Source organism: Onychostruthus taczanowskii, unplaced genomic scaffold (genome assembly GCF_017590055.1).
Source record: "Onychostruthus taczanowskii isolate IOZ18803 unplaced genomic scaffold, ASM1759005v1 scaffold7, whole genome shotgun sequence".
Lineage (NCBI taxonomy): Eukaryota > Metazoa > Chordata > Aves > Passeriformes > Passeridae > Onychostruthus > Onychostruthus taczanowskii.
Window position 1 is genome coordinate 215,871 of NW_024504786.1, and position 19,195 is coordinate 235,065.

Genomic DNA, 19,195 nt, shown 5'->3' on the forward strand with positions numbered 1-19,195 from the left:
CCAGGCCAGGGGGGAGATCCAGTTCAACATTTCCTTTTGGATGATGGAACAGAGGAGGGAGAAGCTCCAAAGAAGTCAAAAACATTTATTCCAGAGGGGAGGAATCCCTGAAAACATTTCAAACAGGAATGAATGAGTCTCAGCCCCTGTACACAGGTCTGGTTTAGCAAGGCTCAGCCTGACTCAAGCTAAGCCAGCACAAGGTGAAGAACTGGCTTTGTTTTCACCTGGGTACAGGTGAAGGGAATTTTCTTGGGATAACTTTATCCCTTCCTTCATAAATCCACACCCTGCCAAGGCTCCCTTTGAGCTGCACAGTTTCCATCACCTGAAACTTCCCTGGCTGATCCCATGGCTGGGATCTGTCCCAGCCCCATCCCTGACAATCTCCCCTGCCGGGACTTGGGGCTGCTCAGGCTTTCTTTCAGCTCCTACAGCTGAATTATTTCTGTTCTCCTGCAGCCACAGAAATGGGGTTCTGCCTAGGACTTGGGGCTGCTCAGGCTTTGTTTCAGCTCCTACAGCTAAAATGATTTCTGTTCTCCTGCAGCCACAGAAATGGGGTTCTGCCTTCTCCAAAGGAAATCCATTTTCCCATAACTTCCTGGGCTCTTTGGGCCTTGATTTTGTCCATGATTAATGCACAAGTCTCTCCCCTTCCTTTCATTTGTAAATCTGGCAAATCAATTAGCACTCCCCAATATTCCTCTTTCTTGGCTTATTGGGGCTCCTCCTCAGGAGGAACTTTCCAAACCAAACCAACAACTGCCCCTGCTAAACTTCAAGGAGAAGCCATGGGAAAAATCCCAAGATAGGTTGGGTTAAATTGGGTGTCAGGAAGAAATGCTGGGAAGGAATTCCTCGCTGTGAGGCCCTGGAATGGATTTCCCAGAGAAGCTGTGGATCCCTGGAAGTGTCCAAGGCCAGCTTGGAGCAGCCTGGGATGGTGGAAGGTGTCCCTAGATGGAATGAGATGATTTCCAACCCAAACAATTCCAGGATTCCATAATTTTAATACAGGCCCTCTATTTGTCCTCTTCTCCATTCCCCTTCCCATTCTCTTATCCCTGGAACTGCACACAAGAGGAGCAGGACATGCTCTGGAGAACCCAATCTCTCCCCAGCACCACTTCCAAGGCTCAGAGCCTTGGATATTATACATATTTGTTTATATTTTATGTATATATTTATATTTCAGGGGATAATTTTATTCCTATATACAAATATTGACCTGTAGGTTGATCCCAAAGCCACAGTTAAACGATTAAAAACCATAATGAGATTACAGAGAATAAATTCCGTGTAAACCCAGAATATTTGTGTGTAGGAGAGATCACAGAATGCAGGATCTGAAGAAGCAGAATATAAAATTATCTCTGGATTCCCACAGATTCCATAGACTATCCATACTGGAAGACCACATGGATCACAGCAGCCAAAGACTCCAGCCCTGAACTCCACCAGAGGATCTTTACCTATAAAATGAGGTTCTGGTGCCGTGTCCCAGCCCCAAGCTGGAAATGCCTCTGGAATTCCCTGGGCTCTCGCTGTCCCCCTGCCCTGGCCCGAGCAGAGGCAGCAGCAGCTGCTCCATCTGCTCATTAAAATGCAACAGGGAGAAGGTGCCGAGGTGGCACCATGGAATCGCTCCAGAGAAGGATGTTTTAGGGACTCATTAATTTTTAAAGGGAAATTGAGGTTCATAAACACCTGAGAAGGAAAATAAACCAGGACAACGGGGAATTTTCCATCCTTTCCCCACCCTGTCCCCACAGTCCCCGCTCGGAGGTGTCGCGAGGGTGCTTCAGATCAAACTCTGAGCAGGGAAGATCAGAGAGGAAAATATTCAGCAAACCCACGTCTCCAGGAACCCCCTTATCCATGTACCCATCCAGCAGCTGCTTCTCAGCCTGGAAAAATCCTGATTCCCAAGCTTGTGTGCCCACCAGAAGTGCTGTGATCCGGACAAACCCATGGCATACTCACCAAATCCACGAATGGCGGCGATTGGGTAAAATATTAATATTTAACATCTTCCCAGCTGATCCTTCTCCTCTATCATCCGAAAAGAGTCAGGACATGTCCTGCCAATTCCCAGCTTGGGTCCCTCTGGAGTTGGCTCAGTGGCACAGAGATGTTTCCAGGAGTTTTTGTTCTTTGGGATTACATGGCAACTCCCCTTGCAGGTGGATGCCACTTTCCAGAGGAATGCAAATGCCTTGGCAAGCGAAAAGTGGGGGTGCCTGTGGAACAGCCTCTATGGACTCCCAAATTTCTTCATTTCTAGCAGGAGAAAGAAAAAATAAATCTATTTCTGGCACCCCCCCTTTGACTGCAGCTTCCTGCTCTCATTTGTAAAATCCCTTCCAATGATCCTGAGAGAGGGGGGGAAAAAAACCTTTTCCAAGCTGCAGCAACATCCCCTTTTTGCTGTTCCTCCTTTCCAGGTCACATCCCTCCTTCCTCCGGAGCCGAGGCAAAGTTTTGTGACGCTGCAGAAGCCCCGGCGGCGGGTCCCTCCCGCGGAGCATCCACAGGGATGAGATGCGGGCTGCAGCAGGGACGCAGCTCCGGCTGCGGGGTTACGGGCGGCAGGGAGCGGGCTTTGGTGGCAAAAGGCCTGGATCGTCCATCCCGCCCAACGGGAACGGCAGGAAAGCTGCCAGCTCCCTGCCAGGGGTCACCGCGAGCGCAGAGGGGAGTGCTCCGCGCTCTGTCACTCCCTCTGTCACCGCTGTCACCCGGGCGCGGGGCTGTGCCTCCCAGCCCCGTCCATCCCCATCCAGGTGCTGCTCCTGCGGGAAAATCCCGGCGGCGGGACCGCGCCAGCCGCAGCCTCGCCCCGCGCGGCGCCGGCGGATTTCTGTGCGTGTGTGTGCCTCTCTCTCTGCATAAAATGGAATTTTACAAGATTTACAAGATCTAAATCCCGCCGCTCCACATCAAACCCGACGCGGCTCCCTGGTGCAGCGAGACGTCAGGGGTGGGTGGGAGATGGGGCCGCATCCGCCCGGGAGCGGCTCCCGAAATTCCGGCCCCCGCCGCGCCCCCGCCGGAGCCGGGAGGGGACCCGGGGACAAAGGGAGGGCTGGGAGAGCCGAGGATGGAGGGATGGAGGGAGGGATGGGGAGGAAACCGCGCTGGATCGGGAATGCTGGCAGGGCTCTGCCCCGCCCGCAGCTTGCGGGGGTGACAAAGGGGACCCGATGGCGCCTCCTCCCCTCGGGAAGGACAAAGTTCCGTGGCACCGGACGCGCAGCAGGCACCGGAACATTCTCCCTTCGCCGGGTTCGTTTGTTTGTTTGTTTGTTTGTTTGTTTGTTTTCCCCCTGAAGACTCCAGACGTTTCACCTTGACAACCAAGGGAAGGGATTTTATCCATCAGCTGGAATCGAAGGTGTCGGGAAAGGGGGATAAAGGGGATTGTACAGGTGATGGATTTGTACAGGTGACGGATAAATGGGATTTTACAGGTGATGGATAAATGGGATTTCTATAGGTGATGGATAGATTTCATCAGCCATCAGTGGTCCGTAACATTCCCTATTCCCAAAGCAGCAGGAGGGGACAGCAGGGGACAGAGCAGGGGCCAGCCCACGGATCTCAGAGGATCCACAATCCAAGCCCCCTCCCTGCAGTTAACTCCGAGCTGGAAAGGCAGAACGAGGAGCTGTTTCAGCAATTAAGATGCCAAATCCAATTTAAAAATCCAGGGAAGGGGGAGAGTGGCAGTGTCATTCCATCCCCACTCAGACTCCCCAGCTGCTCTGACACACTCAAAGCTCAGGAAAAGCTTTTCCAGACTGGGAAAACTGTGTGGTTCTCTCCTCTGACTGGGAGATGAGACATAAATCCTTATTTTTATTCTATTGACGTTATTGATAATAAGATTTAAAAAATCTATAAAAATAGGGGCAAATTAAAGGTACAAGGAAATGATCAGGATGGATCATGGATGACCAATATTCCAAAAGTTTGCACCTCTCCTTGGCTTTGCTCCATCTCCACTCTGGTTTGGCAGGAGCCAGTTTTACTCACAGAAGTGAAGAATTTTGTGTAAACCACAGAATTCTGCCTCTTATCCATGAAAAAGGTGCCCAGCATCCATGGGTGGAGGTAAATACACAGATACACAGACAGGTCCAAATCATGGAATCCTGGAACGATTTGGGATGGAAGGGACCTTAAATCTCTTAAATCCATGGAATCCTGGAATGGTTTGGGATGGAAGGGACCTTAAATCCCACCCCATTCCATGGCAGGGACACCTTCCCCTGTCCAGCCTGGCCTTGGGAATGCCAGGGATCCAGGGGCAGCCCCAGCTGCTCTGGGAATTGTATTCCAGAGCCTGCCCACCCTGCCAGGCAGGAATTCCTTCCCAATCTCCCATTTAATTCCGCTCTTGGGCAGTGGGAAGCCATTCCCTGCGTCCTGTCCCTCCACCTTCCATGCCTGTGGAAACCCCCATCCTGTGGAATGAACATTTGCCACGTTCTCCTCATTGTTTTTGGGGAAAGAGCCAAAATGAATTCTCTGCTAATTCTGGAGCAGCCACTTCCATGAGCTTGGTTCTTCTGACCCCACCACGCTGAGTTTGTGCCTTTTCCCTTCCCATTCCCATTTTTCTGGCGTCTCCCTTCACAATCCAGCCTTTCCCAGTATCAGCATCCCAAATTTGACATGGGGAATTGCAGGGAGCGTGGCAGTAATCACAGGATGCTGGGTGGGAAGGGGAATAATCATTCCCTGGGATTTTCCTCCTGTAGTTTCTTAGACAGTTCAGTAATTATCCCGAGTGAAAACCCAGGAATTGCAGGATCAACAGGACAGAAATGAATAAAATCCCAGGGCTGGGATCAGAACCCACTGGGCCTCCCTCCCTCCCACTCCCAAATCCCCAAATTGTTCATTTGGATCTCCAGATTCCATGTATTTATTAATTAGTCTTTGCAAGCCGTGCTAACGAAGAGCCTCCTCCCACCGGGCCATCCTGGCAGCCCCAACACTGATGCTCCTCCAGGGAAACTTCAAACATTTCCTGAAAAATCGCACAGAAACCGGAAAACCAGCCCAGAATGGTTTTGTTTTTTGGTTTTTTTTTTCCACATCTTTGAGCAAAGTTACATAAGGCAGCCCCTGCTCTCCTGCTGCCTTGAAACTCTCCAGGCCCCCAGTGCTCGGGCACCTTCACTCCCTCAGAGCAGCAGGGAAGGCTCAGGAATGTTCCCTGTCCTCACAGCAGCCTGAAAAACACCAGCGGATATTTTGGGAATTTTGAGACAAACCAGAAGCACAGAATATAAAAATAAGTTTATTCCGTGCTCTGTCTTCCCAGATGAAATACCTACACTGATGTAATATTGGGGTTTTCACCCTAGATAATGGGGTTTCACCCCAGCTAAAGAAATCCTAAATATGTTTTCAGGGATATTTTTCTTCCCCCTCATTGCTAATTATGGAATAATCAGGATAGCACACAACCACCCCAGCTGATCACCAAAAAACCACCCCAAAAGGAGCTTCCCCCACACTGCTCCTGGCATTTTATTGACTGTTTTTCTCCACAGCATTAACCCTTTCCCAAATATTGAAATTCCTGGGGTTTTTGCCACATGCCAGTGTCCCTCCAGGGAGCACAAAGCCATTTATGGGTCTGGGAAGGCTGCGCCTGCCGAGGCTCCTGAGCAGCTTTCCATTCATCCCTCCTTGCTGGCCACGCTGATTGAGGATGATGAAATCCTGATCTGCAATTCTAATTTGCTTCTTTTTCCTGAACAGGCTGCCCAAGAGCTCCAGGAATATTATTTTCCCAACCCTCACAATAAACACCATTCTCCATGAAGTCCTGAACAATACACTTATTTCAGATCCCGAAACACAGACCCACTCACAATAATTAGCTCACAAACCCCAATTTTCAGATCAGCTATTTTTTTTCAGACATTTGGGAATTCTATCCAGCGAATAATGAGCTGTACCAACAGTAGGGTGGCTTGAAACCTGCAGCAGATTTGGTGTGCCAGGTGCTGCATTGTTAAATCATGGAATCCTGGAATGGTTTGGGTGGGAAGGGAACCGAAAGCCCATCCAGGGCCACCTTCAAGGGACACCTCCCACTGTCCCAGGCTGCTCCAAGCCCTGTCCAGCCTGGCCTTGGGCACTGCCAGGGATCCAGGGGCAGCCACAGCTGCTCTGGGAATTCTATTCCAGGGGCCTGCCCACCCTGCCAGCCAGGAATTCCTTCCCAAAATCCCAATATCTAAATCTACCCCCATTCAGCTCACAGCCATTCCCTGTGTCCTGTCCCTCCAGGCCTTGTCCCCAGTCCCTCTCCAGCTCTCCTGGAGCCCCTCCAGGCCCTGCCAGGGGCTCTGAGCTCTCCTGGATCCTTCTCCTCTCCAGGTGAGCACCCCCAGCTCTCCCAGCCTGGCTCCAGAGGGGCTCCAGCCCTGCAGCAGCTCCGGGGCCTCCCCTGGACTCATTCCAGAAAGTTCCTCTCAGCTTCCAGAGCTCTGGATAAAAACTCTCAGGAAATGGCACAAGAACTCAACGTTTTCCAAAAATGGGATCCCTAAAAGTCATTTTCCGGCGGGAATTTCTGGAGAGCTGCTCTGAAGCCACCCTGACCTGTGCTCCACAAATCCAACCCCAAGTGCCCTCAGGATCTTTCACCTTCCCCAGACAGACACCTCACATCCATCCTTCCCACCAACACTGCCCTTCCCAGCTTCCCTAAAGAAAATCCCATTTTCTGGCAGGTAATGCTCTGTCCCAGGAATGCAGTGTGGAAGAGGAGGAGTTCCCAAGCAAACCCTGCACCCAGAGGGGCCAAACTGGGAGCCACAGCCACCAGACTGGGGTGGGGGGAGCGGGACAGAGGCAGGAAAAGCTGCACCAGGAGCAGAGGGAAGGAAAACATGGGAAAAAAGAAGGAAAATCATCTCATCCCTGCAAAGTTCCTGAAGAGTTTCCAACAGAATGACTCAACAGCGGCAGCTGCTCCGTGCAGAGGGGTCTGGGGCTCGCTGAGCTGGCAATTAATGAATGTTTGGATCTATTTTCCATCAACACCAGCTCTGCTGACATCCTTCCAGCACACGCTGATGGAGCACGGAGAACCCCGCGGCTGGGAATGAGCAGCTCCCAGCAGATTCCCAGGTTCCCATCTGGATTAAATCCTGACCTCCCGTTTTATTGCACCTTCAGGGAGCTGGAATTTTATGTTTCACTTTAGCTCCTTCCAGCCTCTGGAGCTTTCACAGCTTGAGAAGCTGCTGCAGGGATGTGGGTTCCCAGCATGGAAGTGATTCCAGGAGCAGAAACTGACACAAACTTTGGGCCTCAAATGAACTTTCTTTGGTGCTCCACACCTTTGGAATGCAGATATTCCCTCAGTTAGGGAAGCAGCAGTGGTGGCTGTTCCCTGGGTGAAGTGAAGTGAAGCAACAGGGGAAAAGTGCTGGAATTCATGGAGTCACTGAGGTTGGAAAAGCCTTCAGGGCTATCAAGTCACAGCAGTGCCCAAGCCCTGCCTTGTCCCCAGCCCAGAGCACTGAGTGTCACTGCCAGGAATTCCCTGGACACCTCTGGGATGGGGAGTCCAGCCCTTTCCAAGGCCTGACCACCCTTTCCATGGAGAAATTCCTACTGATGTCCACCCTGACCCTTCCTCCAGGCCGTTCCCTCTGCTCCTGTCCCTGTTCCTGGAGCACAGCCCGACCCCCCGGCTGTCCCCTCCTGGCAGGAGCTGTGCAGAGCCACAAGGGCCCCTGAGCCTCCTGTGCTCCAGCTGCACATTCCCTGTGGATCAGGACCCCTGTGGGCACGCTGATGATCCGGGATGAGCCGTCTCTCCCACCCAGCATCCTGAGCCTTCCCGAGCTCTCCAAGCTCTGACTGCGGGTCCCTCTCCACCAGGGAACCCCTCTGGAGAAGCCCAAGGAATGCCCAGTGCTGGAATTCTCTTCCCTCTTCCAGGCCAGGAGGGAAGCTGAGCCCCTGGATGCTCCTGGATGAGTAAGAAACCCTCACGTGGCATTTCCAGCCCACAGCGTCCAAAGCTGGATTTGGATCCAGATCCTGACACAAAGATCTGGATCTCCAGCTGTGGAACAAGGAGCAGGAGGGGGAGGGAAGGCCCTGAGCATCCCCAAACCTTCCCGTTTTCCCTGCGCCTCCTCCACTGCGCTGATTTATCTGGGAATAAAATCACTGCCTGTGGAATAGGCCATAATATTATGACTTATAACCCCCACAGTTTTTTCTTCCCTGTCTCCAAGCCCTGAAGCTGCAGCTCTCCAGAGCTTTCCCATCTCCTGGAGAGAAGCAGGGCTGGAATTTTTACACATTTTGTGTTAAAACAAGCAGCTGACAATTCGGGAGCGCCACTTAAGGAGCGATTTCCTGCCAGGAGCCAGAGAAAGCAGCACTTTCCTCAGATTGCTCCTTTCTCCTCTCCCCTAATGTTCATTCCCACCATCTCTGGAGTTCCTTGGAGCACAAATCCATCGGCATGGAAATGTTTTACAATGTTTCTCAGAGCTTGAGGTGGGCAGGAAGCCCCGGGGCAGCCAGGGAAGTTTAATCCCGTTTTCCACAGGTTTCCCCACCACGGCCATGGTGAATTCCCAGGTGAATCCCAGGAGGAGAAGATCCCAGATCTTTGCAGATGGCCACCAGCAGCTCCTGAAGGCTGCCTGCTGTCACCACTGTCCCATCTCCAGGTGTCCCACCGGGAACACGAGGAGCCTTGGGGCAGGACAGACAGACGGGACAGGACAGACCTGCAATCCTAAGGACAAAGCTCTTCATCCCCCTCTAGCAAACTCTCCAACCGCGGATTTTCACTCCAAAACAGCTCCTAAACCATGAAAAGTTGGGAATCTTCAGCCTTCCAAACCCTTTCTGACGACCAAAGGAGCAGAAATATTGGAAAACCAACGAACCTTGGGATTCAGTTCCCCAGACCCTTTGGGTGATGAGGCTGGATGAGGCTGGTGGAAGGTGTCCCTGCCCATGGAATGTCAGCTGTGAGGTCCCTCCCATCCAAACCTGGCTGGAATCCTGGGATCATTGCCTTGACCCACTGCAGCTCCCCCATCAATTACAAATTAACTCTTCTCGACAGTGGGATCATTTATTTGTGGGGAATTTTGGAAGGAATTTGAGATGGGATTTTGAGTCGATTTTTTGATTTTTTTTAAATTTAATTTTTATATAGGTAGGAAGGGTGAGTTTGGTTTCTATTGTAATAGTGTATTAGGTTTAGGTTTATATAATAGGTTTATAAGGCTTTTAGACTTTTAGTTATAAGATTTTTTAAGGAGTTATTGATTAAAAAAATACTGTTAATAAGGATATTTATGTTTTTGACTTAATTTTAAAATATTTTATTTTATGGACATATGTTATAGTGTAAATTTTTAGTTAATTATGTTACGAAATACAAACTTATAGCTTCGTATTTTACTTTTTTATTTACTTTTGTAACTATTTTTAAATATATTTTAAACATTAAAATTTTATTTTTTTTATTTAATGTGGTTTTGCTTTAAATTGTAATTTTACATTTTTCTAATTAATACTTCAGTTTGGAAGTTTTTCCTAAAGTTTCAGGTTAAATCTTTTGTTTAATTTTAAGCTTTGGTTTACAGGCTTAAAGCTTTGAGAGTATTTTGCATTTTGCATTCTAACAGACAGCAGTTATTTTTCCATGGAAAACAACTCCCATTCCAACCCCCAGCAGCACATTAATATTCCTTTCTCCCTGCACTCAGCCAAGCCAGGAGATTTTGGCACGCTGGAAACTGTGAACATTCACAACAGCACTAATTTTTAAACAATTTGGAAAGAGTGGCTGTGCCAGAACGTTTCCCAGAGTTAACTGCACACAGATAAGCTGAGCTTTGTTATGCAGAGCCTGGTGGGGAAAAACAGAGCCTTGGAGCTGCTCCCTTGGGAATAAAAGTGGATTTTCCTTCAAATTCCACCTGCGTGCACCTGTTCTCCAAGGAGGCTCAACAAGAAACTTTAAAACACAAAATGATGGCTTTGGGGAGTCCCTTTGGTCTGGTGGGAAGTGCTGCTCCCAGAGCGGGGTTCAGGTCCTTTGGGGGATTTCAATTCCCAGAACATTCCAGGTCACACATCCACACACGGTGAATGTCTGAATTTAACTGTAATGTCATGGATTTAACTGAAATATTTAACAGCAATTCCTCATCACTTACATTCCCAACCTTCTAAATGTCCTTATCTCACAACAGGGAGAAGAGAGGCTCTTCCCAAAGTTTTCCCTAAAAAACCCCTCCACTCACACAAAAATGTTTGGACTCCAAGGTTTTGCCCATTCCTCTGATTTTCAGACTGTTTTTATTGCTCCCATTTCCCTAATTTTAGAGGAATGGGGATAGGATTGGGAAGCCTCTCCCCTTGGCACTGCTCTGCCCTTTCCCACATCACACCTGCAACGCATAAAAACAACTATTTCCAAACTATTCCCAAAATCCTGGAATGGTTTGGCTTGGGAGGGATCTTAAAGATGATCCCACTCCACCTCTGCCATGGCAGGGACATCTTCCACTGTCCCAGGCTGCTCCAAGCCCTGTCCAGGACAATTCCAGGGATCCAGGAGCAGCCACAGCTTCTCTAGGAAATCCATTCCAGGATTCCATTCCTCGCCACCCTCACAGGGAGGAATTCCTTCCCTAAATCCCATCCATCCCTCTGGCAGTGGGAAGCCATTCCCTGTGTCCTCTCACCCTGTAAAAGTGCAAAACCACTCTGACTTCCTTATTTACTCTGGAATTTAGTATTCCACGAGAAAGCAGAGCTGGGATCCATCCCAGGGGTGTCATTCCAGCTGCAAGCATCACTCCTGCAGCCCCACATCTTCCGAGGGGCCCTGGAGCACCAAGTGACCCCACGGAGATGGTTGGGATGGGCCCACCTGCCCTTCCAGGCAATTCCAACAGCAGCTGGGTCCAAACCCTGCCAGTGCCAGGAAAATGGGAATCCGGGTGCTGTCCCAGAGGTGATGCCCCCATCCCAATGGTGGGCACAAAGCCTGAGCTAAAACCATTAATTCTTCATGATAATTTGCCAAAACAAGGGACGGCTCAATTCTGACCCCAAAACACCACTTCTGCCTTTACCTATAACCAAAAATTCTTGTTCCAGTAACTCCTGTGGGAATTACAGCATTATTCCCATTATAAATCACATTAATCTGGAAGCTGCCAGTTCCCTCTGGGGGTAGCAGTTCTGGATCACTGGGGAAGGGGCTGATGATTCTGCAAATGGGATCTTGTGGAACAGGTTTTACAGTGACTTCTGTGAGCCAGAGAGAAGTTTGAGAAGAGGATCCATGTTCACCCCTGAAAGAATTTCCTACCAAGACCGACTGGCATGGAAACCAAGACAGAAAGAAGGATAAATAAGAGAAACCTGCAACAATTCCATGAGCACTTTGTTTGTCTCTCGTGACCAATGAGTAAAGTGCAAACTTCTGGGTTTTGTAGGAATGTATAAAAAGCACGCACGCCAGAATAAAAACAGACTGAAGCCTTCTGAAAATGGAGTGTGTTTGTATTGTGTCCACCTCAGCTAGGGCAGGATCTGATGGAGCTCCCTGAGCATTCTGCCTTTGGAGCACCACTGGCACTGGCTCCCACCTCGGGTCCTCTCCCGGGAATGGCGATGGCGTTTTCCTGCAGGACCCCTCCGCGCGCGGTGAGCGCAGAGCGTTTGTTTCCTTGGAAACAAAACCCTTCCAACCTGCGGCGCACACAAACCTCGGGAAGAGAAAACTCTGTAATTAAACCCAAGGCCTGGCTATTTTTAGCCCCCGAGATGTGAAATCCCAACTGTTTTATTAGGAATAGAACCCAAGGAAAACACACTTATCTCGATTATTGGAGGAGGAAATCTTTGTATCCACCCAAACAATAAACCCACGGACTTATGCTGAGGGAAAGGATTGCTTGGCCTTTGAAAATCAAAATAATTTGGAATATTTGGATTTTGGGATGCTCTGAGCCAGGATCAAAAGAAAAACTTGAGGTGATGAACATGAGAGAATGAAAGAAAACCTGCAGGTGACAAAGCTGAAAAATCAAGAGGGAAAATGGATTCATTCCCTGGAGGTTGGATTTGATCCTGGAACTCTTTTCCAACCCTGGGATAACAGAATTAGGTCAAGAAATTGGAGAAGTTAATTGAAAATATATTGGCCAATCCTTTGTGCTGATGATACCTTGGTGGTTTTCCTGGAAAAAATCTTTGTAGCACTGCAATTAAAGAGATACCAAAGGCGTTGTACTGAAAAATCACCTGAAAAGATCAATTTGGAAGAATCCACCCTGAAATTTAAAAGAATTCACTCTGAATTTTGAAAGAATTCACCCTGAAATTTAAGAGAATTCTCTCTGAAATTTTCCTGTGAAGTTGCTGTTTTCTCCAAAGAAGAAATATCAAAAATCAAGCAATTATTTCTTCTCTAAATCCGTAATTTTGAGTCATTCTCCAGCTCCACTGCTGGGTTTGATCCTTGGATACTTTCCTAAATTCCAGGGTATTCTTGCTGTGCACTGAGCAGATCATCAAACATTTCTGTTAAATTTCACTGTTGGGCTGCTCGGGGAAATAAAACATTAAAAACAAATTTATCAAATTAAAAACCAGATGAAAAACAAGAGCTACAAAGTCGTAACTTCATGTTCCACACAGCAAGAAAGAGCCTGGGAGTGAAATTCTTCCACAGCCCCGAAGTTTTATTTGTTCCCTGGAGATTCTTCCCTTGGATTTGGATGGATTTTCCTTTCCCTTGTACAAATGTTTGGAAATGAGGAAGATTTATCCTCTGCCCGTCACGTTTTTGGATTAAACACTGCATTTTAGGGTTTTTTTCCACCATAAATAGAGGAATTTTCAATGAAAGGAAGCATCCCAACATTTTGAGTTGAAGCAGTTGAGGTGAAGCACAGGGCAGGGAATTTTCGTCTTTTATGGATAAAGATTATTACGCTTGATGTTGAAAATGAGCTTAAATTTCGTGTTAAAACAGAGGTTTAATCTCTTCATCACCAAAGAAGTGTCCTGGGAACCATCCCAGCTACTGAGAGGAGTCAAACCTGAAATGACCATTTGAAAATATAAAACTCTACTGAAATCCTGATTTTTCCTTTTTTTTTTTTTTTTTTTTTTTTTGAAAAAAGGGGGGCTGTTTTTTTTGGTAAAAAATGGGGTGCTGAGCTGCTGGAATGCCAGGAATTCCCACAGGATATGTTGTGCCACGGATTACTTAATCTGGAAGTCAGATAAAACCATGGATATGCGGGGAAGGGAAATGTGGATCCTGGAAGAACAAAACCAGGATTGGTTTGGCTCAGTTCAACCACTGGAGTTCATCCCCTTCCAAATATCAGTAAAAGATGGGGTGCTGAGCTGCTGGAATGTCAGGAATTCCCACAGGATCTGTTGTGCCATGGATTACTTAATCTGGAAGTCAGATAAAACCATGGATATGCGGGGAAGGGAAATGTGGATCCTGGAAGAACAAAACCAGGATTGGTTTGGCTCAGTTCAACCACTGGAGTTCATCCCCTTCCAAATATCAGGAATGGAGCTGGAACAGCTCCCCAGGGCATGGGCACATTCCCAAACCTCCTGAGTTTGGAGAACACTCTCAGGGATGCCCAGGGTGGGATTTTGGGATTGTCCTGCAGGGCAGGACTTGGTTCAATGATCCCTGCGTGTCCTTCAGCTCAGGATATTCCATGATTTCATGATTCTCGCACACATTCCACACAAAAATCCAAATTTTTCCAACAACTCCCACAAAATCTGCAATGGGAAGGTCTGAAAACTCCAAGGCTTTGCCACTCCAAGGGGCAATTCCAGGGGGGAAGCAGACTCAGCTGCAAAATTACTCCTGAATTTAGAAGAACAAAAATTTGGCCTGAGCCTGATTTTTTTCCCCAAGTTTTCCACATAAGGAGCCCACCTAGAAAACCCCAACATTGGTGTGTTTAGGTAAAACTGAGAAAACCGAGGTTTTAGGCCAGGGAATGTTTAATTTTTTGGGATTTGCAGAGGAACTGGAAACTATTTTGTCTGGAAATGGGACAAATTATTAAAATCAGAATCAAACAAGTCAGAATCAGATTCCAGTCAACAAAATCAGGTCCCAATTAATAAAACCAGAACCAAACAAATGGGATGGGATTCCTCCCCAAGGAAAGAGCCACCTCTGGACTAATGAGCTGCTAATTGGACACGACAGGAATTCCACCCAGGGGGCTTCCAGTGGCCCTAATGAGCCTGAGGGGGGTAATTAATTAATTAATCTCCCTGCAGCCCCTCCCTGCCATTGCAGCTGCCATGAATAATTCAGTTTATGGGACAAATCTTCCTTAAGATGGCAACTGCTGGGATTTTTAGGAAAACTCCTATTTTCCTCAAAAAGAATCCCACAGAATCAGGTCCACGTCTCCCAGATTTAATTCCAAATTTCCTCACCCACATCCATGAAATCCAGCTCTTCCCACATCCTTTAAAGGCCTGGCTTTGCTAATTGCCCTGGCTGCTCGTTAGGGAGTTAATTAGGAATTTTACCCTGCTAAATGCTGTCATTTACAATTACAATGGCCATAACATCCATCCATAACACACTGTTCTTAGTACATAAAATGTGCCATGAATATTCAAAATATTCCTGGGAGCAGCTCCTGAAATGGATGGAATTCCAGGAAGCTCAATCCCAAGAAACTGATCCACATCCATCTGCAGCTTCCCTTTCCCAGGAATGTTCACCTGCCTCAGGTTCTGTTTTTGCATCCATCCAAAACCTCTGGATTCCATCCCAATTTTGTGTGACCCTCTAATTCCCATCCCAATTTTGTGGTATCCATGAATTTAGCTTTTCCAGGCTGGCAGCCACTCCCAGGATCCCATGGAATCTGCCCATTCCCAATGTTTGGGATGAGTTGCTGCACTCTGAGCAGGAATTTCCAGTTAAATCTAAATAAAATCTTCAGCCAAAACCAAGAATAAACCATAACCTCTTCTACTTTTTGTTGGTGACAATTTCATGGCATTAAGTGAGTATTTTATATTCATTTAATTATTCCAAATAATGAAATTCCAGATAAAATTATGGAAACCACACACAAGGAAAGCATCTAAACAACTCCCAAAACCCAAACCCTGCTCTTTCATCACGAAGTTCTTTTCCAAAGGAATTTAGAACCAAATAATTTGATGTGAACTGGGAAGTGGGAGGTAAAACCAGGATTAAACAACACTTCCATACTTTTAATAAATTTTATATTTTATGGGAAAGCACAAATATTCAATTCCAAAACCAACATCTAAAATTAATTTAGAGCCTTTCCCAGAGGCAAATCCCATCCCAAAATCCAAATACATCCCGATCCTCTGCCTGGTCACTCAGATAACAGCACAAAATCAAAATTCCTCATTATTTTTTGGGATTCTGGGCGTGTTTGCTCCCGGTTCCACAGGAACCTGCTGCATTTGGGAGGCACCAGCTCAGTGTGGGAGGCAGCAAATGGGATTGTGAAGCTTCTGTGCAAACAGAACACAAAGGAATGAAAATAACAGCAGGGATGAAGTGCAGGAGCTTTTTTTTCCTGGTGTTTTTCCAAGAGGGAATCAGGTCCCAGAGGAATAAAGGTCTCCTGGATGGCACCTTTAATTTGAGAAGATCCTTGAAATGATGGAAGCTTCTTCCCATGGTTGGGCTGGCTGTTAGGATGGGTTAATTGTGAGTTTGGGGGTTCCAAGGAGGTTGTGGAGTCTCCATCCCTGGAAGTGTCCAAGGCCAGACTAGAAATGGTTTGGAGCACCCTGGGATGGTGGAAGGGGTGGCAGGGATGGAATGGGATGGGATTAAGTTCCCTTTCAACCCAAACCATCCTGGAATTCTGTGAAGAAACTCAGTGGTCTTAGAGGGCTTTTCCAGCCTCAGTGATCCTGGGATTCTGGAATTCACAGACAGAAAGCATCCCAAAAATTTCTGCACTGACAGAATTTTTCCAAGTATTCCTTCCAAATTAACACAAAAATAACCCCTCAACTTCCAGGCAAGCAGCAGCTGGGACAGCTGGAGATTAAAGGGTTTGCTTGGAATTTAAAATATAAAATTCCAGATGGGCTTCCTGCAGAACAGGGCTGGGAAAGGGCTGGAATTCCAGCTGACTGAGCTGATGGAATGATGGGGAAGCAAGGCAGAGGTTTGCTGTGCACCTTGCAGGGATATTGAATCATTTCTTTCTCATAAAAGATGAAAGAGTTTCATCTGGAGATTAAAGATGTCAGCAAAGGCCTCGATAATAACAAAAAAGTTTCTTTCCCACCTGACATCTCCAATCCCAGTATTCTGCTGAGGCTGATAAAGGACACATTCTCCTTCCCAAGGGAAAACAGGTTATTCCTCTGGATATTGCAATATTCACCTCAGAGTTCTCAAAACAAACAGGAAAGGTTTGACTTCATAAAAATGGGATTTGCTGGGTGCAGTGACAAAGCCACTGCTGCTGTCCCTGATTTGATTCAGGTAACACCGAAATGAGATTGGGAACACAGAGAGATCCCTGGAATGACAACTCAGTTCCAAACCTCGACTTGTTCCCATGTTCCACAGATCCCGAGGGAAGAGAGCCCCCTCCATCAGGAGCAGTGGTCCCATGGGCACTGCTCCAGGAATTCCAGCTTTATGGGGCTTCTCACAGCCTAAAGGGGCTCCAGGAGAGCTGGAGAGGGACTGGGGACAGGGCATGGAAGGACAGGACACAGGGAATGGCTCCCACTGGCAGAGGGTAGGGATGGATGGGAGATTGGGAAGGAATTCCTGGCTGGGAGGGTGGGGAGGGGCTGGGATGGAATTCCCAGAGCAGCCCCTGGATCCCTGGCAGTGCCCAAGGCCAGGCTGGATCCCTGGTCTATGGAGGGTGTCCCTGCCCGTGGGTGGGATGAGCTTTAAGGTTCTTCCCAATCCAAACCAGTCCAGGATGGAAAAATCTCCAACTGGACCAAATGCCAAAGGGGACTCTGAGAAAAAACTTCCCAAGCCACCAAGAATTACATAAAAATTGGGAAACATTGGGCAGAAAACTCTGCCTAAATCAGGGATAAACGAATGGTTTTGAACAGGCTCCTTCCCAGTGAGTTCCTGCTTCCACAGGGCAATGTCCATGATCAAAGCACAAACTCCCAGCTGGAGATTTCCCAGTGCTCCTCCCGTTTTTGGGGCAGAGGCTGAGCTCTCACCACCCCTGTTTTGGGAGCAGAAGGAAAACAACCCATAGGTTCAGCATCAAGGAGCAGCAGGAACATCCCAAACTCCAAGGCTGATCTCTTCCCTGACCTCATCAGCCCAGAGCCACCTCATATCCCAGCACAGGAAACCCTTTGTGCCCTCCCCACAATCCATTTGTTTGTGTTTTTCCAGGAAAAAGGACACAAAAGGGGAATATTTGACTCGTTAGGATTTTCCCTGGCCTCTCCAAGTCCTTCACTCCAGGTCTCCACCACAAACTCTGATTTTCCCTGCAGATCTCCAGGACAAACTCTGCTCCCAGCCACACGTCAGCAGCTGCCAACTCTGGATTAAACCAGGAATTTGGGAAGCAAATCCCAGTTCCAGTGGCAGATTTCAGCTTTAAATACCTGCTTTGTCATCCCCCAACCCCTGCTGACATCCCAGACTGCTCTGTCTCCTGCTGATCCACATTTTCTGCCAGCCCACACACCCGTGCATCCTCCAGCTCCTGGTTTTCCTCTGCTCCGTCATCCTCAGCTTTTCCTGGATCCTCTCACTTCCCCCTTCCTCTTGCTTCAGCAGATCTGCTATGTAGTAATTCTCATTTTCCCTCATTTCCAAAATTAAACATGGAGTATTTCCCAGTTTTGGTTGAGGTTGGATGGGGCTTGGAGCAGTCTGGGATAGTGGGAAGGTGTCACTGCCCATGGGATCATCCTCAAGGTCCTTCCCAACCCAAAACATTCCAGAGTTCTGTGACTGCAACCAGGGATTAACTCCATAAATCCAAGTACAAATAGAAACAGTCTGAAACCAAGTTACAAAAACCAGAGATTCCTGATGCCACCAAAAAAAAAAAAAAAAAAGGGAGGGAAAATATCCTGGAATGAAAAAAAAAAAGAAAAAAAAATGATGTAAAAAAATCTTTGTTTTGTCTCCACAGCCTGATTGTTTCCTGCTGAAAAGGAGGAGTTTGCACATTCCTGTTTCTGGAATACCCAAATCCCTAGCAAGGTCTCACCCTCAATTTGTACGGAAAAAAGCTTAAAAAGAGTAGAAAATAATTATATATAGTCTGAAAAAGCTGCAATTGTTTCACAGCTGCCAAAACAATCCCATTCCTTCTTAAATGCCATTTTTCCTGCCTTAATGGACTTATTTTCCCTCAGACTGACAAGTTTTGCATTCAATTAGCAGGAATTTTAATTGATGGAATGTTTAATGTGGTATCGAGGTACTTATTTATATCACACTAAATATTTATCAGCTCTCATGCTGATGAAGGGAACCAGAGCGGGAAGACAGAGCACAGAAAGCAAAGGTTTGTGGGATAGAGCAGGAAAAATACTGGATTTGTTGGGAATAATCGAGATCTAAACGTAAGGAATGATGCAGAGCAGGATCTGGAAGTGAGGTCAGCTCGGAACTTTTGATTTGAAAAAGGGAATGATGAAAAACTCTTTGGAGTCTGGTACAGAAAAATGGACAGAAAGCCATAAAAGCAAAACTCCACTTTAAGAGTATTAAGCTAGAAACAGAAAAAATCCATTTCCATGGCAGAGGTGGGGCTGGATGGGCTTTAAGGGCCTTTCCAGACACATCATTCCATGATTCCATGTTGGAAGGGACCTTCAAGCCCACCCCGTTCCAAACCCAGACTCCTCCACGGGGATTTGGATGTTCCAGGGGTTTTTCTCTGGGCCATTTATTCCACAAGATTTCTAAACCCATTGCAAGGCGCCTGTAAATCCCAAACCATCCAGGGAAAAGCTTGGAATGATTTCCAGACTGGCAGTTGGGATGGGTTCTTTGGGAATTTTTCAGCCACAGAGGTCATGGACTCCCCTGGGTCCCTGGAAGTGTCCCAGGCCAGTGGAAGGTGTCCGGAGAGGAACAAAATGGGCTTGAAGGTCC

At 47.5% G+C, this 19,195-nt stretch overlaps 1 protein-coding gene across 2 annotated transcripts in view; it reads right to left on the reverse strand.

Moving 5' to 3' along the window:
• Nucleotides 1-19,195, reverse strand: part of PDE4B (phosphodiesterase 4B) — a 134,463-nt gene that overhangs the window by 83,380 nt on the left and 31,888 nt on the right. The window contains exon 1 of one of the 2 annotated variants that reach the window (XM_041421225.1): nucleotides 1,987-2,361. The exons of the other annotated variant lie outside the window; for it this stretch is intronic. Coding sequence (XP_041277159.1) covers nucleotides 1,987-2,033 — 47 coding nt within the window. The 5' untranslated portion in view covers nucleotides 2,034-2,361. Of the gene's footprint in view, nucleotides 1-1,986; nucleotides 2,362-19,195 lie in introns of those variants that run through there. 2 annotated transcript variants of the gene reach the window in all.